This window comes from Bos indicus, chromosome 9, assembly GCF_029378745.1.
Source record: "Bos indicus isolate NIAB-ARS_2022 breed Sahiwal x Tharparkar chromosome 9, NIAB-ARS_B.indTharparkar_mat_pri_1.0, whole genome shotgun sequence".
Lineage (NCBI taxonomy): Eukaryota > Metazoa > Chordata > Mammalia > Artiodactyla > Bovidae > Bos > Bos indicus.
This window is the reverse complement of record NC_091768.1, coordinates 33,737,438-33,761,826: the sequence shown is the minus strand read 5'-3', so window position 1 is coordinate 33,761,826 and position 24,389 is coordinate 33,737,438. Positions and strand designations below refer to the sequence as shown.

The following is a 24,389-nucleotide window of genomic DNA, read 5'->3' as shown; positions in this document are numbered from 1 at the left end:
GACCCAGCGGGTTCGGATGGAGGACATCCAGGAGAAAGGGGCGGGGATCTTACTCTAGAGGGTAGTAGGGACCCGCCTCAGTGAATGGAAAAGAGAGGTGTGGGAGCTGACGGCGAGTGGATCGGCTCCGAGGGGGCGCAAAGGAGGTGCCCCAGGGCGATGGTTACACTGGCTTCGGCCGCAGCCATTTCCCCACAGAGGGAGCTCCTCCGCGCGGAGAGGAGTTCCCGGACTCTGACATCCTATCTGCGAAGATCCGGATCTCCTAGGGTATTCCTGGGGATGGCGCCGTTCCTCCCCCTAGGAGCCGAGCGCAGAGACTCTTCACCTCGTCACCCCGGATGCACACGCTCAATTCTCCACTGTGAGGTCGGGGCTCTCCCCAAAGACCCTTCCCCACCACGCCACAACTTCCTCTCTCCAAATGTAAGATCCCCGGTTCCTCCCTCTCCTCTCAGTCCTCCTGCCCCTCCGGCGTTAGCCTGGAAAATCCCTAGTCCTCAACGGTGCGAAGTCTCAGCGCTCAAGTTCCGGGCTGCGCAGGTCGCCTCACCCCTGGGCATAGGCTCGCCGCCGGGTGTCCCGGGAAAACGCACCGGCAGCCCCTCGGTCCCTAGTCCCTCTCACTCCATTGGCCCCCCGGTCCCCGCCCCCGACGCCCCCCTCCCCCCGCCTCTGCGGCTCAGGAGTGGCGTCAGCACGCCTGCCCCGCGTGGGGTTTAAATGCCCACTAGCCGGAGCCCGGGCGCTTCCAGCTCGGAGCGCGGTGGCGGCTGGAACTGCAGGGGTGGGAAGGCAGCGTGCGAGCGGGATCCCGAGCCGCGGAGCGCGCTGACCCTCGCTCCGCCGCGGATGACTCGGGAGCTCGGGTCCAAGTGGCGCCCAGGCAGCATCCCTGCCCTCAGCCGTCCGAGGAGAGTTGACGATAAAACACTTAAAAGTCTCCGCTGCGGGAAGCCATGAGCTGTCTGGATGTTATGTACCAAGTCTATGGTCCTCCCCAGCCTTACTTCGCAGCCGCCTACACCCCCTACCACCAGGTACGTGTCTCCTCTCGTCCGGACCGTGTAGACAGGTGGCGCGCCCCAGCTTCCCCAAGTACTGCCAGTGCTCCGAGGTCCCCCGTACCTCCGCGCAGGTCCAAGGGAGGCCGACCAGCCGCGGGCGCCTCGGATGCGGGGATTGCCTGCGCTGCCACCCAATAGGTTGAGGTAACCCCTTTGCTCTCTCGGGAAGGCAGCTAAGCCCTGCTAATGCGCGCCCCGGATTTCCTAGGAATAATCAGTCCAGGATCTCGCGGACCGCGTTGTTTCTTTGGAGTCTGTTGGACTCCAGATTGTTCCGAGCCCCGTGCCGGCTCGCGGAGATGCCAGCAAAGCTCACGCAGAGAAAACCAAACTTTGGTCCCAAAGGTGAGAGTGACGACGAAACAAAGGCAAGGGTCTGCCTCTGTCTTTCTGAGATGTAAAGACTCGCGTTCTCATCCATGCAAGCTTATCAAAGCCTTTTTTATCCCCGTCTCAATTCTTAGGCGATCAGGGCAGTTAATTTCAGAACCAGCGAATTCGTTATAAAGAGAACCGCACGAAACTCGCTAACTTTACAATCTTTGCTTTGCAAAGTTCTGGGGAATATTATTGACCCAAAGTTCTGGGTATGATTGACCCTGTAGGGACCAGTTTCATAGATAATATTAATACTTCGCCTTTCGCTAGCCTAAGTAGCTGAATCCGGCTGCCTTGCCATCAACAAACTCACTTTCGAGAGGACCCCTGGCCCCGGTTCTGCAAACTCTTCAAATTTTGTTTAATTATTCCAGTTTTTCTATTCTCTGGGAATTTTCTGATTGAACATTTTTCTTTCAGTCCTCAGCTGATGTAGTTGAAACTGGTGACAGTAGTCAAGGAAATGAATAAGATCACACACTCCAGTGGGTGGAGGGGGGATCCCCTAGGAGTCCTGAGCAGGTTCCAAAGTGAGAGTCTGGACTCCTGTTTTGGGAAAACTGAAATACACCCCGGTGCCTGAGCCCATTTTTGCCAAATTTTGCTTGCAAAATATATATTTGAAAATTTCCTGATGAATTAATGATGGAATGGGTAGATTTTGCATTTTTGGTTTTTGCTTTTTCCCTTCCTCCTCTCGTTTGTAAAACTTTGCAACTAGGAGTTTATTTAGTCTCAATGTTAACTTTAGGAACCACCAGAGTCTCTCATTTTAAGCCAAGTGGGAATATGGTAGAAATGGTGATGTAGCTAAATAACTTCAGTCTTTTAGCTTCAGTGTCTAAGATGAGCTTCTTCCCAGGCTGGGAGTATTACAAAGAGAAAAAGGTGGGTTGGTTTTCTATCTGGTCCTTTCTCCTCCCTGAGCCCCAGCCAATCTATATCACCAAGATCTCTGTTCAGTTTTGAATGATCAGGGTCTCCCTTGAAGGACACCTCTGTCTGCATACTGCTTTAGCATTGCATTGTCCATTGCTCATTGCTAAGAAAATGTTTTCAGCAACCACACTTGGTTTCGTAAATTACTATCAGTCATGATTTACTCAACCTCACAGCCAAGATCATCCTCTGCTGCTTTTCTTTTTTTTTTTCCTCAATACACACTGATGGTGAGGGTAGAAATAGCCCACTGGCTTTTCCTTTCTCAAAAGAAGGTCTCTCTAGAGGCTGAGATTTTTAAAATAGCCAGTTCATGGATGACCACATACCAACTTCCATTTATTAAATTGATCCATATCACGTTGTTATTCCATGTTTATACCCCATAGCAGTTCTTCCTTTACATCCTGGTTGTGTGGAGTGGATTTTGTTACCTTCATATTCTATCACGAAGATGCTTAATCCTGCATCTTGTACGTCTGCCCTGAATTCTCAGCAAGGAACAGTCAGGCTGTAACTGGACTTGGGTGCCCTTTACCCTTGGAGCCTGATTTTAAAAATATATCTGCCTTGAGCCTGCCTCTGCGGTCAAACTGCTTAGGCTTCTTCCAGGACCTTCACCCTGACACCTTCAGACAGTTTTCTCTGTGTCCTAGCAACAATTCTGGGGAGACAAGCTCCAAGAAGGACCCCACCTCTCAGGAACCCCACCTTTGTTCAGCTGCAGGTTGAAAGGCCTGCGGACTGGGGCCCACATTATTGAGGTTATTGAGAACCGGCATAGGCACTCACAGAAGGCAGTTGCTCCTGGTTACCTTAGGGATCCGGATGAGGGAGTGCAGTCAGAGCCCAACTTGTTATGTCTTTTGAAATTGACTTCTCTATTATTTCTCCTTTGAGCAGAAACTAGCCTATTATTCCAAAATGCAAGAAGCCCAGGAGTGCAACGCCAGCCCCAGCAACAGCAGCGGCAGTGGCAGCTCCTCCTTCTCCAGCCAAACTCCAGCTAGTATAAAAGAAGAAGAAGGCAGCCCGGAGAAAGAGCGCCCACCAGAGGCGGAGTACATCAACTCCCGCTGCGTCCTTTTCACCTATTTCCAAGGAGACATCAGCTCCGTTGTAGACGAGCACTTCAGCAGGGCCCTGAGCCAGCCTAGCAGCTATTCCCCAAGCTGTACAAGCAGCAAAGCCCCGCGGAGCTCCGGGCCCTGGCGGGGTAAGTACGGGCCTCACCAACAAGAGGGGATTGAGAGCTCGCATACCCTGGGGTCCACCTGCAGGGGCAGCTGAAAGAACTATAGGTGTTAGAGAAGAGGTGAGATGGGGCATCGGGGGAGGAATAAATACAGGCAGGCATAAGATCTCTTCTTGAGGAGGTAGAGCAGAGCAATGGCCTAGGAAAATCAATAGCTTTGAATTGGGAGCCCTTGGATTGTGCATTGGATTCCACCACTCCCTAGCAATATGACCTTGGGCAAGTCTCTTAACCTCTTGGAGGTCACTCTATTTACTGGTCTCTAAAATTAGAATAACACTTGCCCTCTTAACTACCCCTGGAGATGACAGTAAGGCAACTAGAAAATATATGGAAATGTGCTGTGGAAATATGAGGTTTCCCAAGTCAGGGGTGGGGGTTGGGGGAGGTGGATCTTCAAGTACAATAGCTTTCAGGGCCCTTAGTCCCTTTCTGAAAATATCTCCAAAGAAAAATGTCTGAGAATGCATTGCAAGCAAAACCTGCTGAAGAATGTCTCCTAAAACCTACTTATGCCTTTCGCCAGATTTCAGTTAATTGGGAAATCTTGAAGCAGAGAATGTCTTTCAATAAGCAAGTAAAGTAAAAAAGAAATAAGACTTTAAGGGTAGCCAAAACACTTCTAAAGATTTTCCCCAAACATATCCCCTCTTTATTACTTTATCATTCTCACAAAACCCTGCTTTAGCTACCCTGGGGCAATGGCTTCTTGGACAAGTCAAGGAGCTCTCCCTTCTATTCTGAAACCTCCACCTCCCTTTATTACCGAGACAAGGGTGGAGGTATTATTTATTATTTGGTAAAATTTCTCACTAATCTTAGTTTTTGATGTGTACCAAGATGAGAAATGAGGACTTTATTGTAAAAAGGAAAACAGGTATTACATTTTGGGGGAAATGACAACCATCGACCTTCCATTTTTTTCTTAAATCTGATCATTTGTACAAGCCTTGCCTAGACAAGATCCAAAAACAAAACATTCCTTTTATTCTCCAGTTGCCTAAATGTTTTTAATAGACTGCTCACTACTTAGAATGCATTTTCGAAGCATTTTAAATTATCGACTATGAAGTGCAGATGCCTTCTCCAAGGTCCTTTTCATTAAATGCCTTTCCTTCCTTTCCTCCCCACTAAGGCAACAAATTTGATCTAAATGCTTCTCACTTAAAATGCTTCCAGACACTAGGGGTCAACAATGACACGGACAATAATAATTATTATAATTATATTATTCCTGGCTCCCACACTTTGATGCATAAAGTTTGTTCATTAAAACGGAAAAGACCTGTCCGTTAGTGTCCCTCTGTGCAAATAATACAGCTACACTTTTAACATATCAAGTTTACTTTCTAGAAAAAAAAAAAAAAAAAGCCTTTTGAAAGAAAGTTTCTAGAAAGGAGGCCAATAATAGCAAGACTCCGAAATATGTCGATGGACTTCCAGTCTATCAGAGGCCTTGGAGGGGCACGATTTCTGGAGCAAGGGAGGCTGAAATGCGAGAGGGGGTAGTGAGATCGCTAGGCGACCAACCAAGAGCGGGAAGAGGTAGCTTTAGCTTGAGAAGAGGCTGCCGGCCGGGAAGGCGAGGCCGCTTCTTGCCCGAGGTGGCCCGGATAGGAGTCCGAGGGAAGCTCCCCGCGCCCCGAAACTGGGGCTGGGGGAGGAAGCTCCGCAGTTCCTCTCCCCACCACTCGCGGGGTTCCCGCAGCGGGAATACGTCCGCCACTTGCGAGGGAGCGGCACTCCCCGACCTCGCGTTCCCAGGCCGGAGCCCCGCGAGACAAGCGCCCTTCCCGCCCTTCGCCCAACCGGAGCGATCAGCTCTGCGGCTGCCGCGCGGGGTCGGTCGGCGACCGTCTCCCGACGGTGACGCGCTCCTCTCTCTCTTCCCTTCCCTCCGCCTCGCTCGCCCGAAGACGGCTCCTACCCCATGAGCCAGCGCAGCTTCCCCGCCTCCTTCTGGAACAGCGCTTACCAGACGCCGGTGCCCGCGCCGCTGGGCAGCCCACTGGCCGCCGCGCACTCGGAGCTGCCCTTCGCCGCCGCCGCCGACCCCTACTCGCCGGCCGCACTGCACGGCCACCTGCACCAGGGCACGGCTGAGCCCTGGCACCACGCGCACCCGCACCACGCGCACCCGCACCATCCGTACGCGCTGGGCGGCGCCCTCGGAGCCCAGGCCGCCGCCTACCCGCGGCCCGCCGCCGTGCACGAGGTCTACGCGCCGCACTTCGACCCGCGCTACGGGCCGCTGCTGATGCCCGCCGCCTCCGGGCGTCCGGCCCGCCTCGCGCCGGCCCCGGCCCCCGCGCCCGGCAGCCCGCCCTGCGAGCTCTCCGCCAAGGGCGAGCCGGCCAGCGCGGCGTGGGCCGCGCCCGGGGGACCCTTCGCGAGCCCCGCGGGGGACGTGCCCGGGGGTCTGGGCCTCAGCGTGGACTCAGGTAAGCGGGAGAGGGGATGTGGCATCCCCGGGCCCCTCCTGCCCTGTGCCCCAAACTGGGCTGAGCCGGGGACCCCATTTAGCTCTCCTTGGAGACCCCAGTGACCCTGAGGCGCGAAGGTCTGCACGTAGCAGGGTTGTGTTTCAGCAGACAGATGACTCTGTCATCGGTGTGGACAAAATGAGAAAGTGGCCGGTTAATATTACAGAGGATTTTTTAAGAATAAAATTTGTCGGAGAGGTTCTAGCTCTGTGCTGTTCAGTACCGTAGCCAGCAGCCACGTGTGTCGGCTGAGCACATGAAGCGTGGCCAGGCTGAATTGGGGTGTGCTGTAAGTGTATAATACACACTGGATTTCAGGACTTTGTCCCCAAAAAGAATGTAAAATTCATCTCATTATATTTTATATTGATTGCATGTTTCAACATTGCATACTAAATATATATTGGGTTAAATAAAATATATTACTAAATTAATTCTCACCTGTTTCTTTTTACTTTTTTTTTCAATGTGGCTGCCAGACAATTTAGAATTATACCCATGGCTTCCATTGTTTCTATTGGACAGCGCTGATCTAGAGTACCTGCTAAGAATGTAGTTTAAAATCCTCTACAACTTGAGGGGCGGAGAGGGTCTTGTCACCTAGTGATAGTTACAAGTCATACAAATATGACCCATGACTGATAACAACTTAATTGCTAAATGACATAGGTCTCTTGAAAACAGAAAACTTAACAAGAATACGTTATTAGTGATAACATTGCGTCCCTAGCTTAAAGAGTTGAATTTGAAAGGTACATTCAAATAAGGGTTTACTTTTTTGTTTGCTTTATTTTTAGGGCAAAATGAAAAAAAAATTGCATAATAAATTGGCTTGTAGTCTTGCCCCGCTTTCTGTTCCCTCAGGTGCAGATGTGACATTTGTTTGCTTTGCTTTTACTTTCGTTCATGCTCTTTAGATGAATTCTGTGACTTTCACAATAAAACAGTGGTGTCTGTCTTCTCTTTCTTTAAATATCTTGTGCCTTCCCCTCCCCACCCCCTTCTCTCTCCCTCTGTCTGTCTCTTCTCCCTCTCTCTCTCTCCCTTTTATTTTCTCTCTGTTTTCAGGTTTGCAGCCTCAGGACAAAAGCAAGGATCTGTACTGGTTTTAGACAGCCCACCTTCTTCCCTGTAGGTCTCTGCATAGCGCAATTGGTGACACTCAGAGCTGAAATCAAGTGGGTTTGTAACAGCTTCTGATCTTGGTTTGCAGCTCGTCGTTATTCCCTCTGTGGTGCATCCCTCCTGAGCTGATCTGCTGACCTTCCCCTTGCCCCTTCCCTTCTGACCAGCCATGGAGGCTCAGCATCTGTGCCTCTCACTTCATGGATGAGGACATGGGGGAAGGCAGAGACTTCAAACTGCTCCGTGTATCGGGGAGAACCAAAACACACGCGACAGAGTTTTCATCTAAAAAGAATGCCTTCTGCCAAAAGAGCAGACCCAAAGACTCTGAATGACGCTCAGTGACTTTTGGGCAAATCACTGGAACTATCCGTGGTGAGATCACTCAGGTGACAAGATATCATGGTTTTCTTGGAAAGAAGGAAAGAAAAAGAGACGTTTTGGTGTGAATATTTTTTGTGCTGGTGTGAATTGTTTCATTAAGTAGTGGGATCACAGCACTGCTGACGTCAATATCCTCACATTGAAAATGTCTTTGTATTTGCATCGAAGACTATATGGTAGAGAAGTCAAAAGAAGCCAATTCTTTCTTCCTCACCTGTAGCCTCCAGCTCCCTTCCTGCCCACTCTCTCCCTGCAACACCCACTCCAGACACAAAGATACACCTTTTCCTTCGGACTGTGAACATAGAAGCCTCGGCCTGAATGTGAGTGGCAAGTGGCTTATCTGGAGCCACCTGCCCAAGTCTTACTGAAATGCAGCTGTCGTAGGACAACTGTTTAAAACTCCAGAAATACATCGACCAAGGTGGCACTTCCCAGTGTTTGGCACAACAATTGCAATTGCACTGGATATGTTTTATACATGTGTGTGTGTATATCATATTTTTTACAAAGGACATTTTATGATGAAAGAAAAAACTCTCTCTGCCTTCTCTCCCACAAGTTCTGTCCCTCCCTCTATCCTCCTCTGGATGGAAGGAAAAAAAAAAAATTAAGCCTCTAGAGACCCCAGTGGTCTCCAAGAAGAACTAGGAATCACCACAGGGGAAGAGATGTCCATGGAGTCTTGGGTATCTCAAATATTCTGTCTCTATGGTCATGATTTGATCACTTTAGTATTGGGACAGGGGAAGGGGTTCATGTGTGGGCAAAACTGAAGGTGATGAGGAAGAAGAAACGAACATTAAAGATGTTTGTTTACCACTAGGTTGCTGTGTTATTTCTTCAAAGGAAAACAAATGTCTTAGTTTTTCTCTAACAGAATAAAATAATTTATAGTAGTATGACCTGATGTCAGTAAGTAAATTCACTTTGTATAAGTATTTTTGGTTTTCCAAAGTGTTTGCCATGCCATGAAATCTGAGAACTCCAATCCACCTTGTATCAACCTTGGAGATGGACAAGTTAGGTATTCTCACCTTGTTTCATAAATGAGAAAATCATGGCCCAAGGAAGCCCAGGTTACCTGATAGCCTTCATCAAGTAAAAGAGATGCATAGGAAAACCGGCTTGTGCACCATTGTGCATCAGCCAGATACACACATAATTCTCCAAAAGAGAATTATCATTACTTCTTAGATTCCACACTCTTAAGATAGTAAAGTACTCAGTTTAAAAATGTTTTTGAAATCTTGGTTGTTTTATACTTTGATCAGCTAGGCTAAGAAACCAAACGTACAACTAGGCCAGAAAAAAAAAAGAATTTATTAAGAACTTAATGGTTTTATGTTCCCTTGATGCCAAAGTTATTTGTGTTCTTTCCCTAAAGAGAGAGAGTTAATGTTGTTCCCAAATTGCCCTTGAAGGCTGTTAAAGCATAAAATATTAATTCAAATCTTGATCTTCATTATAATGTGTCTGATTTTTTGCAACCCCATGGCCTGTAGCCCGCCAGGCTCCTCTGCCCATGGGGATTCTCCTCCTCCTTCATTATAACACAAGAGGCAAATACCATTTATCTTGGATAATATTCTCAAGAGTTGGGTGCAGTTAGGGACCTTATTCAGAGCATGGCTTAGCAGAGTTACCCATCTCTTCTTTCTGTCATTTTGGTACCTGTTAAGTAGACTGTGATCATTAAAGAACCTGCTACTGGTTTTGCTCAGATGGAAGGTACTATATGATTATATTTCCCCAGATGTGATAGCAGTCAGTAATAACTAATAATAATTGCATTGTATATGCTATGGTATGCTATGCTAAGTCGCTTCAGTCGTGTCTGACTCTGCGACCCCATAGACGGCAGCCCACCAGGCTCCGTCATCCCTGGGATTCTCCACACAAGAATGCTGGAGTAGGTTGCCATTTCCTTCTCCAGTGCATGTAAAGAGAAAAGTGAAGGTGAAGTTGCCCAGTCGTGTCCGACTCTTAGCGACCCCATGGACTGCAGCCTACCAGGCTCCTCCGTCCATGGGATTTTCCAGGCAAGAGTACTGGAGTGGGGTGCCATTGCCTTCTCCATGCATTGTATATAGCAATAACAAATATTAATTGTTTATCATTTTTCCAGGCACGGGTCTGAGGGCTTTATATATAGGTTAATTCAACCTCACAACATTTCTGTGTGGTACTTATTACCACAGAGGCTCACAGAAGAGGAATAATCTGCCCAGTCACATAGCTAGTAAGTGGCAGAGCCAGGAAACCAACCCAGGCATCCAGGGGGCAGAGACTGCACTGTTACCCACAACACTAACTGCTGATCCACTTCTGACTTGTCTTGAGATGCTCAACTTTGGGCTTACTTTCTCCTCCACAGAAGATGAATAAAGAAGAGAAAAGAGGCAGGGCGGCGAAGACTGGCATTCTAGAATGTATAGAATCCCAGGTCTTAAAGGAAGTATCACAGGACATTGTCCAGACTCCCACCTGCAGACCATGCAACCAGATGCAGAGTTCCATTCATCTCTAGGAAGGACTTATTATTGCATCTCTTATTAATTCATTTCAGTATTTTTAGCCTTCTTTGCTCTGAAGCTCTTCACACCCAAACTAACCAAGTCGTGTTAAGCATGTTAGTCTGAGGTTTGGACACTGAAGCAATAACTAAAATTAACTTTGGACTTCTCTGTGATTTTTTAAATCCATGTTCCATTGGCATGGATCACCAGTGTATACAAGCATAAATAAAATGCATTCCCTTTCAGCGCACTTTTAAAAACTTGCCAATGAGTGTACAGATGAAGACAGCAAGTGTGTTCTCTGCTGGACATCTTTTCCTAGTAGTCTCTTCCCTCTCTCAGAAGCTTTCCCTGAGCTCCACCTATGTTAGCACTCAAGATCTCTGATCAGAACCCACAGGGAGCCTTTTCTCAGCCACGAGGTTCTGATTACTGAAGCCTCTCTCCTGAGCTGCATCTGACCTGAACATCAGGTTGCAGGTGAGGAGACTCATTCACTGGAACTGGCCTTCGGGGCAGTCCTAAACAGACCTTCCAGACTGCCGAGCAGGGCTCCAGTGACCTGGCGCGTGGAACATGCAGAGCAGAGCGCTTCCCTCCATGTTTTACGTTCCCGAAGTAGAAACGCAAGAAGCCCTGGGACTCCCATCGTTCAGATCTGCGTAATAGTTTCAGAGGGAACTTTGGTGAATTCGTAGCCCTAACTGACATTTTTTCAACATTCTTGTAGGCCTACCCGGTCATGTAAAGGATGAATTCTCATGCTTGTCTTGCTAGTATTCGTGAAACCATGAGACTAGAGGAGGCCCTAGTAGCTGAAAAAAAGACATTGAAGGAAAGGAGGGATGACATGAGAAAGGTAACCATGATGTATCTGCATATATTATACCCGGTTGGGGGTCTCAGGGAGATGAGATTCTCCTCTAATCATCCCAGTTGGCACCAGTGCCCTCCTTACCCACGGTTTTCCCTTTGCACTTGGCCTCCGCTGAGGGAGAGGCGACGAAAAGGGGAGAGACAGCTCTCCGCTACCAAGTAATCCTGTTGCCGATTGCCCTCTGGCTGAGAACTCCGTCACCCAACTGCAGGGAACTCTATCTGTTCTACTCCTCTGGTTTAATAGGAGTTGCCGTCTTGTCTCATTTCCCCTTTGAAGTTCTATTTCAATGCGTGGCAAATTCTAGCAATGACTTAAGATTGATTCAGGCCTGGATGGGAGGGAGGGCAGAGGTGGTGGGTGTTGGGAACGCAGACTGCCTGACTGGAAGCTTCCTTGGCCACTCTTCCTGGGTAAGTACTGCATTTCTGTGCCCTTTCAAACTGGGAGACACAACTCGTAAGGTAATTTTAACCTCCCACTTATTAATACTTAGATTCATAAATCCTGTGCTTATATGCAGGCACCCATATACCTTCTGTCAAAATAAACAAGCTTTTTTTTTTTTTTTTTAAACACTTAGTGATTGGTTACTTCAGAGTTGGAGGAGATTTTTTAAAATAAAACTTAAGCTGCTTTCCATATGAATGCCATTTCCATAAGCTGCATTTTTAAACATAACTCACCAGGTATCAAAGCATGGAGGAAAAATGGAAAGATATTTGAAAAGACTTTAAACGAAACCAGAAAACATAAGATTTCTTTATAAAATTGCTTTCACAATCTGTAGATCATTTGCATGCAGATAATTCCTGTTTTGATTATACCTGTGAAAGTCTTTGCTCTCTATATTCCCTTCTTCCTTGCAAGAGTTTTAGGATTTATCATCATTCATTATTTGTTGCATATTTCTAAAATCTGGAGTTAAGGAAAAAGCATCCTAAAGGCACTGTCATTACTACAGTTGCTCTCTGCACGTAACTGATGTTTTTAACAAACAACAGGGTAAAGCAAACATAAATTTCATATTTCCTCATTACCAGTTCTACTTCCTGTCCCATAAGTAAATGAAATTCATAATACAAATACAGGATCCACACGATAGAATCTGTTTATCTACAAATACCACATACACACACTCACACGATAGAATCTGTGTATCTACAAATACCGTATACGCACACATGATAAAATCTATTTATCTACCAATACACACATCACTAATGCAGGCCTAAAGAGAAATCAGAGACCCCTTGCCCTCAGACAGACACAGACACAAATGATTATTCTCACTTGACAGACCAACTGTATCACTCTTTCCTTGTATTTCACTCCAGCCCCAGAGGGCTGGATCAGGAAAGAGACACTTGATAGCTGCTGTTTCCATGGTTGGAATATTTGTAAAGTTAACGCATAATCTGAAAGCAGAAGCTAATAAATTATAGGGTGCTAATTGGAGCTGGAACGGAGCTGTCAATCATGTTATCCTAAACACAGAGAGACCCTCATACCCTAAAAAGGCAAGGCAGCCTTCAGGAGGAGCACGCAGTTGTCTCCAGCCTTGACCTCCGCCCCAGTGGAGACACTGCATCCAGGCAGAGTGGCCGATGAGAGTCAGCAGAGGTGATTCTGCTAATCCAAACTCACTTTAAGAAAATAGACAAATCCCCTTTGGGGAAAAAAAATTAAATATTTGACTGAAGAATTAATGTTTAAGGAAACATTGTTCAGAGCAATATATATAGTGAATTTACTTGAATAATTAATACTTTGGTAAAACATCATCCTCTATTTGGATTTTTTTCACTTTATAACTTTTAACTCAATAAGAGAAAAATCTAAAGTTCTCCACACATGGTGTCATGTTCTATCTCAAATTACAGTGTTTCCAGGCATCTACCAGTGAACTCTTATGGAACTAAGCTCCTCTAAAACAGAAGCCAATTTCCTTTATCATACTGAATTCACTTGTTTCATCTAGAAAAACAACAGCAGCATATTTTCTGTTCGTTTTGTCCTTAGAATCTCCTAGTAAGCCCTAGTCCTACTTTTCTCCCAAAATTTCTAGTTCATTAAAGAGTGATTTTGTTCAAAACTATCCTCCTCTGTCATTATCATTTCCATTTCCTATCAAAACTGTATAATTAATAAGTATACAATTGTTATTACCTATAAGAAGTTTAGGTGAAAGGTAGGCTAAAATTTGAAAAACAAAACTAAAATATTAACTTTTTATTTCTAATCAATAGTTGTATGACTAATGATCTAGTTACCACTTAGAGATTTTTACCAACATTTATTTAACGAGTACATAGTTTATATATGTATTTACAGGTATACATCATATATGTATTTATAGCTTATAGATGTACAAATACATATATATGTATTTATAGTCCTTATATGTATTTAGTAAAACACTCTATTTACCTCATAATTTGGAAGCTTCTTTAGAATACTTCACATAAAAATAGTTTTCACTTAGGAAGAACTAATCAAGTATCTTAAAAATATAAACTCACAATTGCTTAAGATATGCATTATAATTGATGGGAATGTCAGAACTTATTTATTTTTCTGCTAATTCTCATTATTACCGCTTTGCCCTTGTTTTGGGCAACGACATTATTTTCCCTGTGCCAGTCATGGTATTATCAAGAAACAGGGGAAACCAAACAAAAAATAAAACTTTCTGTTACTGCTTTTTATTTTTACTAGGCACGATCCTATTTTTTTTTTCTTCTAGCGCATTTTACCCACTGTGTAATACATCTCAGAAAACAATGGGATGTTTTCTCATTTGGTAACAGCACTTTTTTCATAGTACCAACTTTTGGGGGGAATTTCTTGACATATCTGGAAGGTTGTTTCCATATATCTAAAGGTTCTGTATTATTTGTATTCTTCCACCTTGCTTTGTGGAGTGTGAAATCCTGTTTTTATTTCAGGAAGTTTCTCCTCCACACTCAGAAACTGACAGAGGCCGTTGACAGATTTGGTAAGAAACACAAAGAACAGGGCTTTTGATATTTGTTCCTCCTTGTTCAAAGGCTTCTTCTAAAAACACATTCTTGTACTTTTTGAAAGGAATAAGAAAAGAGTGTAGGGAAGTGTCAGACTTGTATCCTAAGGGAAAACCATGATACAGTCATATTTACTTGGGATTGATGAGAAGGAAATTTTTATTCACAATTTTGCACTTAACTGTTTCAAACTCTCTAATAAATTTTAAAAATGATAATATAGGCTCCATCATCTTTCACTGAAGTTTGGGACATCTGGGTATTTGATGTTTAAGGACTGAAAAAATTTTAAATCCACCGGTAAGTTACTACCATCTCCTTTTTTGTTTGTTTGTATATTTATTTGTGATATAAATTGTATTGAAACTATTTTAAATCAACTATACTCCAATAAAAATTAAGATAAAAAATAAAATGTATAAAAACTCAAAAAATAAATAATGCTTCATTACCATAAAATACCAGGGCTGCAGGCTAATATAGGCTTTGGGTCTCAGGAGACTGAGGTAGAAAGTACAGGTACCACTGACTCTCCATGTGTCACAGAACAACAACGAGGGCAAGACATTAAGTTAAAATTATACCACTTAATAATGTATGTTCTTTAGATCATGAAAGTTTCTGACTACATTTTCACTGCTACTTTAGAGTGCAAATTTAATTTTGTCACTTCTTTATTAGAGGACTTTCTAAACTCAATTACACAAGCTTTATTCTCCTTCTTCTTACTTACTGTAAACAGAAAAGTTCTAAAAGTGACATTATAAAAAATGCTTTCCATGTTGTCTGCTCATTTCCTGATCTAGTTCCTATGCTTCCTAGCCCTTATGTCCATATGGATGCTCAGAATGAGGTTAGATCTGTCTTGTGACAGTTCCCAGGAGGACACCCAGCTCACCATCAGATGCTTTCAGCTCAAGGGTACATCATCTTAACAATTCTACTAGACTGCTCCTCTGGGTTAGCACACTCAGCAATGTCTTTCTTATATTCTACAGAAGCTTCCTGGTAAATTCCTCCTTCCTGTGCTATTAGGAAACCTTCAACCTAACTACCCTCTCATCCAAATGCTATCAATTCTTCGAAGTCTCACTAAAGTTCTGCCTCTTACGTGAAGCCTTGTCTCCACACTAGACGCAGTGAATGGTCTCACCTGTATCAGAACTCTTGCTACCTAATGTCTATGCCATGTATTTTCCATTTATTATTTAACATCTTCTGACACGAGTTCAGGAGTTAAAAGGTTGCAATAACCCTAAAGATTATCTCATTCTCTCTTGACTTCAATGTTCTTTACCCCCTCAACTAGATATTCGGAGAAGGCAATGGCAACCCACTCCAGTACTCTTGCCTGGAAAGTCCCATGGGCGGAGGAGACTGGTAGGTTGAAGTCCATGGGGTCGCGAAGAGTCGGGTACGACTGAATGACTTCACTTTCACTTTTCACTTTCATGCATTGGAGAAGGAAATGGCAACCCACTCCAGTGTTCTTGCCTGGAGAATCCAGGGACTGGTGGGCTACCGTCTATGGGGTGGCACAGAGTCAGACACGACTGAAGTGACTTAGCAGCAGCAGCAACTAGATATTAAGTACATTGAGCAGGTACCACCAACTCTTGTGAGAAAAATACACAGATTATTGCATTAATTGTTTTATTTTATTATGTGCAAAGCAATTTAAAAATATAGGTTCGTCTAAGGTTTATGTACAAGTTGAAAAAAAATAGTCTAAAAGCCTGCTTCAGTTAAAAAAAAAAATCCTTTTAATAAAAGGAGTGGGGAGAGGTTCTGTCACTTTTAGGAGGGAATTAGTGTCCCAAGTGGCTCAGTGGTAAAGAATCTGCCTGCCAATGCACGAGAGGCAAGTTCGATTCCTGGGTTGAGAAGATCCCCTGCAGTAGGAAATAGCAACCCACTCCAGTATTCTTGCCTGGAAAACCCCATGGACAGAGGAACCTGGTGGGCCACAGTCCATGGGGCCACAAGAGTCAGACACGACTGAACGACTGAGCAGGCATGCATGCACACATCCTTTTTCTGTGCTTCTATCCGGATCCTCAGTCTGGGTCTTCTGCTCAAGGACGTCCCTTCAACAATTGTCCTCTCTCTTCCTGCACCATCACTTCTCCCCCTCTACTGGATCATTTCCATTAATATAAAAACAGGCTGCAATATTTCCTGCCTCAAAAAAAAACCTTCTTTGACCCCATCTCCTTTTAGTTACTGGGCTTCCCTGGTAGCTCAGCTGGTAAAGAATACAGCTTCAATGTCAGAGACCCAGTTCGATCCCTGGGTTGGGAAGGTCCCCTGGAGGAGGCATGGCAACCCACTCCAGTATTTGTGCCTGGAGAATCCCCATGGACAGAGCCGCCTGGAGGGCTATAGTCCATGGGGTCACAAAGAATCCAACATGACTGAGTGACTTAGCACATCACTTTTTACTTAGTAACTCATTTCTCTGTCCCTTTAAGTGGCAACAGGCCTTAAATGAGTCATCTTTTTGCTCTCTCCACTAACTTTTACATCTTCTCTTGTACCAACTCTAGCTTAGATTCTACTACACACACTTGCCAAGGTCATCAGCTAGTTCTAGATAAACCTGAAGATCAGCTCTCAATAACCTTTTACTTCTCTCAGCAGTAGGATGATGCATCAGTTAAGAACCTCTGATAAGCAGATGTCAAGACACATACCATGTACTTGAGGCATTATTAATCTATTCTAGCAAAGACAGTGGCTCCGATGATAAAGAATCCTGCAATGCAGGGGACCTGGGTTCGATCCCTGGGTTGGGAAGATCCCCTGGAGGAAGGCATGGCAACCCACTCCAGTATTCTTGCCTGGAGTATCCCATGGACAGAGGATCCTGGCAGACTACAGCCCATGGGGTTGCAAAGAGCTGGACACGACTGAGCAACTAAGCACAGCACACAGCAAAGATACTACACCTGGCATGGCAGCTGCAATCGGAGTTAGTATTTGATTTGCCTCATGGTACACTAAAGCTATTCTCCCGAGTCCATGTGGTCTTTTCAGGAGCTCTGGTGAGATAAAAGGAAATAAGACAGAAGCCATGAACACTGTGACCTTCTAACATAAATGCTGGTGCTAATCATTGTAATTCCCCGGGATCCTATTGTATTTTTAACTTACTGTATCGGCTAAGGGAAGGAAGAGAGGAGAGGCACAGTTCCAGAGTTGTCTGTTTGGCCTCCACACACCATGATACATTTCACCCCACAGGTCAAAGATGCAGTGGGCCAACCACCAAGTATGTCAATCCCTATTACACATTAAAAAAAAATTATTTATCTATTTGGCTGCACTGGGTCTTCATTGCTTTGTACAGGTTTTCTCTAGTTTCTGCGAGTGGGGGCTACTCTTCATTGCAGTGCTCAGGTTTCTCATTGCGGTGGCTTCCCATTGTGGAGCACAGGCTCTAGGCACACGGGCTTCATTAATTGTGGCACATGGGTTTAGTTGCCCCATGGCAGGTATGTGGGATCTTCCCCAACCAGGCGTCAAACCTGTGTCCACTGCATTGGCAGGCAGATTCTTCACCACTAAGCCATCAGGGATGCCGGGCTCCCACCATTGCTGCTGCTGCTGCTGCTAAGTCACTTCAGTCGTGTCTGACTCTGTGTGACCCCATAGACGAAAGCCCACCAGGCTCCGCCGTCCCTGGGATTCTCCAGACAAGAACACTGGAGTGGGTTGCCATTTCCTTCTCGAATGCATGAAAGTGAAAAGTGAACGTGAAGTCACTCAGTCGTGTCCGACTCTTAGCAACCCCATGGACTGCAGCCTACCAGGCTCCGCTGTCCGTGGGATTTTCCAGGCAAGGGTACTGGAATGGGGTGCCATCGCCTTCTCTGGGCTCCCACCATTAGGTATTAGTTAATTAATGTAGTTCCTTTGAGGTGTAGTCTCTTCCTCCTCTATCAGATCCAGTCTATCCCAAGCCAGGCTAGTTTGGAATTTAACCTGGTTATCAAGTTGGTAGTGTCCAGGGGAGGTGTGTGCAGCTCCTGAGGGGGCCCATGTTTCTTGCTGTGGAGAGGCCACAGGAGTATCTTCCTGTACAGAATGCTGGCTCTTACATTAGAGCTATGAGCCATCTTGACAAGCAGGGAGGGGTCTGCTGAGCCAAATTCCTTGGGGGCATCCATCCAGTCTCTTTCCCCAGTCCAGAGTTTCAGGGTCGTAGGTTTTCTCAACAGACCTACCTTGACCGATCCGTCCCACCTCTCTGGAGCTCTGTAACTCTCACATGCAAGGATTCCCCCTTACTTGTGTTTGCTCTTACTTGACAGTTTATAAACGTCTCTTTTTAACCTATCAGAGACGTCCTCTAGCTCTCACACTTAGCCTTTGTTTGCTACATAACCTTGATTTCTCATGATCCTTCTTCAGGGAATTAGGGCAACTTAATAAGAGCCAGCCAGTTCCACTGTTCTCATAGACATCATCACCTCTGTGTCTTTCAAAAGCTTGAATCATCGCATTGGCAGAGGTTCCCCTCCACGGGACATTTTTCTTATTCACCACTGGTGAAGTCCTTAGCTCCTGGGGCCCCCACTTTGTGCCCAGGACTGTCCACGTCCCAATATCCCTCATGATGCGGTCCTCTTAGCCCCGTGATGAATGAGCCAGACCCCAAACCCCAACTTGCTACCTGTTTTCTTTGGCTTTTCCTGCTACTATCTATATTAGTTAAGGGCCTCAAAGAAACAGATGCCAAGAAGAATAGATGTGCAAATGATTTGTTGGGATAAATGTTTGGGAAAGATAAAGGGAGGGAGAGAAAGAGTAGGTTTAAAAAAAACCAAAAACACCTTCAGATTGCAATTCAAGCCTGAAACCTGTTAAGAACAGAGAGGCAGGAGGAATGGATGAGGAGAGCCTGGAACTACAGTGCTGTTCTGGGTAGGTGTCAGCCAGACTGAGCGGGTGTCAGTCCCCAAGTCAGAATGGCCTGACAGTGGCCAGATAATGTCCAGATCAGGCAGGAATGGCCCATTTCTGGTACTCTCCTGTGTTTAGTCAGTGGCTGGAAATGGCCCACGGGAAGCCTGACCTGGCATGAATGTCACAGTAGATCTGAAGGTACAGCAGCTGGACGTGTCAATTAGCCATGCTCCCCAAGGCAGGTTCTCTTGAAAGATGATCTAAACAGCACACCTCCGTGTCCAACCACAGGGGACCATGTAATTTATGGTCTGAACAAGATCACTTGTAATGTGAAATGAACATGGGTAATAATCCAGGACAAAGGCATAAACTGGGAGTATCCAGGCAAACTAAGACATATGGTCACTGTCACTGCCAATAATATTTGACACAGTTCATAATTCCATCCCTCTTCAAACACTGTGTTTATTTGACTTTCAGGATTCCACGGGCTCTTGATTTTCATGCTGCTTTTCTGACACCTCCTTCTCAGTCTTCTTTGCTAGTCTCTCCTCAGCTCCTGAATGTCTAAACACGGAAAGACTTTGGCTTCTGCCTTCAGCCCTTCTTTCTTATTTATCCGCACTGCTGGTTGAGCTGGGCCAGTCTGGTGGCTAGTCAATATGCTGACAGCTCTGCAGCCAGCACCCCCTCTTTAACCCCCTCTCCCACTGCATATTCAGCCTCTCCCCTTAGGTCTCTAAGAATCCTCTCAAAATGAACACATCCTAAACTGAACCTCTAATTGCCACCTCACCTCTCAAGATGAATCTTCTCTCCTTCGGTCTTTCCCATCTGATAAGCGGTAACTTACGTTCCTCCCACTGCTCAGGTTAAAAATCTTAAATCTTTTCTTCTCTGGTACTCCATATCTAATCCATCAGCAGAACCTTCAGAAGAAACATAGAAGCAACCACTCTCTTCACTTTTACTGCTGTATCTCCTTCCCTGCCAAGCCATCATCACCTCATGGTTAATCATCATAACTTTCTGATTTTCCTATTTTTACCTCTCTGTCCCACTCTACTCTCAGTCCCTTCTTCACACAGGCTCTGAAAGATTCTTTTAAGACCAAAGTCAAATCATGCATTTTGTATGTTCAGAACCCCCCAGTGTCTTCCTATCAGGTAAAAAGCCAAAGTCCATACAGTGGCCTGCATAGTCTAACCCCCACTAGCACTCTCCTCTCCATCCTTTCTTTTTACTTGCTGTTAAGTTATATGAATTCTTTGTATATTTAGCCCACCAGGCACCTCTGTCCATGGAAATCTCCAGGCAAGAATGCTGGAGTAGGGAGTGGGTAGCCTTTCCCTTCTCTAGGGGATTTCCCGACCCAGGGATCAAACCTGGGTCTCCTGCATTTCAGGCAGATTCTTTACTGTCTGAGCCACCAGGGAAGCCTATGTTTGGGGTATTAGCCCTTTATCACATTTATAATTCCAATTATTTTCTCACATCCAGTAGATTGCTTTTTAATTTTGTTGATTTTTTTTTTTTTTTTTACTGTGCAAAAGCTTTTTAGTTTGGTGTAGTTCCACTTGTTCAATTTTGCTTTTGTTTTTGGTTTCAGATTCAAAACATCATTGCTAAGACATATGTCAAGGAACTTATCACCTATTTTCTTCTAGAAGCTTTAAGGTTTCAGGTCTTATATTGAAGCCTTTAATCCATTTAAAGTTAACTTTTGTTAACTAAAGGGAGTTGTAAATAAGACAACAATCCAGTTTCATTCTTTTGCATATGACTGTCCAATTTTCCCAATGCCATTTATTGAAGGGACAATCCTTTCCCCATTGTACATTCTTGCCTCCATTTTTTTGGTCATAAATTAATTAACCATATATGCCTGTGTTTATTTCTGGCTTCTCTAGTCTCTTCCATTGAGCTATGTTTCTGTTTTATATCAATACCACTATTTTAATTCTATGGCTTTGTAATATAGTATGAAATCAGGAAACATGATGTTTTTAGCTTCCTTCTCCCTTCTCAAGATTGCTTTGGCTAATCAAGGTCTTTTGTCTTCTTCAATTTTTTTTAGTTAATGTCTTATAGTTTTCAAAATATAGTTCTTTCACTTCCTTGATTAGATTTATTCTTTTTGTTGAAGTCATAAATGGGATTGTTTTCTTAATTTCTCTTTCTGATAGTTCATTATTAATGTAAAGTAAGGTGGCAGACTTTTGTGCATTAATTTTGTATCCTGTAACTTTACTGAATTTATTAGTTCTAATAGTCTTTTTATGGAGTCTTCAGAGTTTTCTATATATAATAGTATCTGCAAATAATGACAGTTTTACTTCTTTCTCAGTTTGGATGTTTTTTATTTCTTTTTCTTGCCTAATTACTCTGGCTAGGACTCCAGCCAGAGAAGGCAATGGCACCCCACTCCCGTACTCTCGCCTGGAAAATCCCGTGGACGGAGGAGCCTAGTAGGCTGCAGTCTATGGGGTCGCCAAGAGTCGGACATGACTGAGCGACTTCACTTTCACTCTTCACTTTCATGATTGGAGAAGGAAATGGCAACCCATTCCAGTATTCTTGCCTGGAGAATCCCAGGGACAGAGGAGCCTGCTGGGCTGCTGTCTATGGGGTCGCACAGAGTTCGACATGACTGAAGCGACTTAGCAGCAGCAGCAGCAGCAGCAGGACTCCAGTACTATTCTGAATAAAAGTGGTGAAAGTGGTCATCCCTGTCTTGTTTCTGACCTTAGAGGAAAAAGCTTCAGCTTTTCACTGTTGATTATGATGTTAACTGAGTTTGTCATATACTGTCTTTATTATGTTGATCTCAACATTCCCTCTATGCCCACTTTGCTGAGAGTTTTTAATTATAAATGGATGCTTCAGTTCAGTTCAGTTCAGTTCAGTCCAGTTGCTCAGTCATGTCTGACTCTTTGCAGCCCCATGAATTGCAGCAGGCAAGGCCTCCCTGTCCATCACCAACTCCCGGAGTTCACTCAGACTTACGTCTATTGAATCGGTGATGCCATCCAGCCATCTCATCCTCTGTCGTCCCCTTTTCCTCCTGCCCCCAATCCCTCCCAGCATCAGAGTCTTTTCCAATGAGTCAACTCTTTGCATGAGGTGGCCAAAATATTGGAGTTTCAGCTTCAGCATCAGTCCTTCCAATGAACACCCAGGACTGATCTCCTTTAGCATGGACTGGTTGGATCTCCTTGCAGTCCAAGGGACTCTCAAGAGTCCTCTCCAACACCACAGTTCAAAAGCATCAATTCTTTGGTGCTCAGCTTTCTTCACAGTCCAACTCTCACATCCATACATGACCACTGGAAAAACCATAGCCTTGACTAGATGGACCTTTATTGACAAAGTAATGTCTCTGCTTTTGAATATGCTATCTAGGTTGGTCATAACTTTCCTTCCAAGGAATAAGCGTCTTTTAATTTCATGGCTGCAGTCACCATCTGCAGTGATTTTGGAGCCCCCCAAAAATAAAGTCTGACACTGTTTCCACTGTTTCCCCATCTATTTCCCATGAAGTGATGGGACAAGATGCCATGATCTTTGTTTTCTGAATGTTGAGCTTTAAGCCAACTTTTCACTGTCCTCTTTCACTTTCATCAAGAGGCTTTTTAGTTCCTCTTCACTTTCTGCCATAAGGGTGGTGTCATCTGCATATCTGAGGTTATTGATATTTCTCCCAGCAATCTTGATTCCAGCTTGTGCTTCTTCCAGCCCAGCGTTTCTCATGATGTACTCTGCATAGAAGTTAAATAAGTGGGGTGACAATATATAGCCTTGACGTACTCCTTTTCCTATTTGGAACCAGTCTGTTGTTGCATATCCAGTTCTAACTGTTGCTTCCTCACCTGCATATAGGTTTCTCAAGAGGCAGGTCAGGTGGTCTGGTATTCCCATCTCTTTCAGAATTTTCCACAGTTTCTTGTGATCCACACAGTCAAAGGCTTTGGCATAGTCAATAAAGCAGAAATAGATGTTTTTCTGGAACTCTCTTGAGTTCCCTCGAGTTGTGATGGTGACCTCAGGGAGCTTCTCATGGTGCCTATGGAAGTCAGGAATACTTTTGAGTTGGGAGGGGCGTCTCGGGATTCCTCTGGGGTCGGTGCAATGGAAGAGGGCCTCATCTTGAGTTTAGGTGGGAACCTCAGGGTTCCTCTCCTGTTCTGACTTGGGTCTTGGGGTGTGTATGCCGTTTCAAACAGGGAGTCAGGTCTAGACTTGTGTGGAGGCATGGAACTCTGCTTTCCTCTAGAGTTTTCAAAGAGGTTTCAGGCCTCCAGTCGAGTTGAATTTGGGACCTGGGGCTCTTTTCGAATTTGCAACTGGGGTATCAGTCCTCCCTTCGTGTTGTGAGTTGATTCTCGGGTGACATTCGAATGGGTGCAAGGGAATCAGGCCTTATCTCGAGTGGATGGGGAAATCCATGTCTTTCGAATTGTGACAAGACCCCCGGGTTCCCCTCCAGTTTCAAGTAGAGACCATCCTCCTCTTGAAGTGCGACGGTGATGTCGGCATTCCTTTCCAGACGAAGCAGGGGAATCGACCCTCATCTCGAGTTGACAAGGGGAAAACAGGGCTCTTCTTGACTTGTGGCAGGAAACTCAGTGTTCCTCTCGAGTGGGGACGGGTATCTGGGGAAACTTCTGGAGTCTGAATTACATACAATGGCATTTGTGTTGTATATGTTGGCCCTTTGTTTTTTCTGGTTGTAAAGAAGCCTAGAAGGATTGCAATAGGTCTTCTAGTTTGGGCAACCCAGAGGCTTGATCAACTGTAAAAAGCAAAACTGAATGGGCTCCTCTTTACCAAACAGAGAAAATCAAAGAGAAGTCAAGGACAACTTAACATTTATTCCGCATCCATAAGGCCATTCTGAGGATAAAAGTTGAGTTTACAATGAGGGAGAAAAATAATTTTTTGTCTTCTCTAATATCCTTTACCATCATTTCAAGGACTTTCAGCATTTCAGGCTCATCTAAGTCTGATCTGAAACTCAAAGCAGTCCACAAACTTCTGTAATATATCTAGGTCTCAGATAACTCACAATCAAAAGAATCCTCATAAGTATCCCTCTCGGCAATATACCAGTCTTCTGGCATCTCTTTTATGAGCTAAAAGTGAAAACTTGTGAAATGTGTTGGAAAAGGATGATGAGAAAGCCAGAAGTGAAAGTGAAGTCACTCAGTCGTGTCCAACTCTTTGCGACCCCATGGCCTGTAGCCTACCAGGCTTCTCGGTCCATGGGATTTTCCAGGCAAGAATACTGGAGTGGGTTACCATTTCCTTCTCCAAGAGATCTTCCTGACCCAGGGATTGAACCTGGGTCTCCTGCATTGTAGGCAGACGCTTTACCATCTGAGCCACCAGGGAAGTCCTGAGAAAGCCAATTCACCCATTACATATGAAT

At 44.9% G+C, this 24,389-nt stretch overlaps 1 protein-coding gene, 1 long non-coding RNA gene and 1 other non-coding gene across 5 annotated transcripts in view; 2 read left to right on the top strand and 1 right to left on the bottom strand.

The window, feature by feature from the left end:
- Positions 1–737: 737 nt before the first annotated feature.
- VGLL2 (vestigial like family member 2) lies at positions 738–8,456 on the top strand. 2 transcript variants are annotated; one of them, XM_070795927.1, is made up of 4 exons: positions 738–1,040; positions 3,288–3,600; positions 5,556–6,080; positions 7,336–8,456. In XM_070795927.1, the coding sequence occupies exons 1-4, from the start codon at positions 960–962 to the stop codon at positions 7,374–7,376; spliced, it is 960 nt and encodes a 319-aa protein (XP_070652028.1). In that variant the 5' UTR covers positions 738–959; the 3' UTR covers positions 7,377–8,456. The 2 variants fall into 2 exon arrangements, with proteins under 2 accessions (XP_070652028.1, XP_070652027.1); XM_070795926.1 differs by having other exon boundaries at positions 7,191–8,456.
- Positions 8,457–11,242: 2,786 nt separating this feature from the next.
- The window catches only part of LOC139184900 (uncharacterized), a 124,091-nt gene continuing 110,944 nt past the window's right edge, over positions 11,243–24,389 (top strand). For both annotated transcript variants that reach the window (XR_011568420.1, XR_011568419.1), the window contains exon 1: positions 11,243–11,440. This is a non-coding gene — a long non-coding RNA (uncharacterized lncRNA). The remainder of the gene's footprint in view (positions 11,441–24,389) is intronic.
- On the bottom strand, positions 24,280–24,352 carry TRNAC-ACA (transfer RNA cysteine (anticodon ACA)). Its single transcript has one exon. It is a non-coding gene; the product is annotated as a tRNA-Cys (tRNA).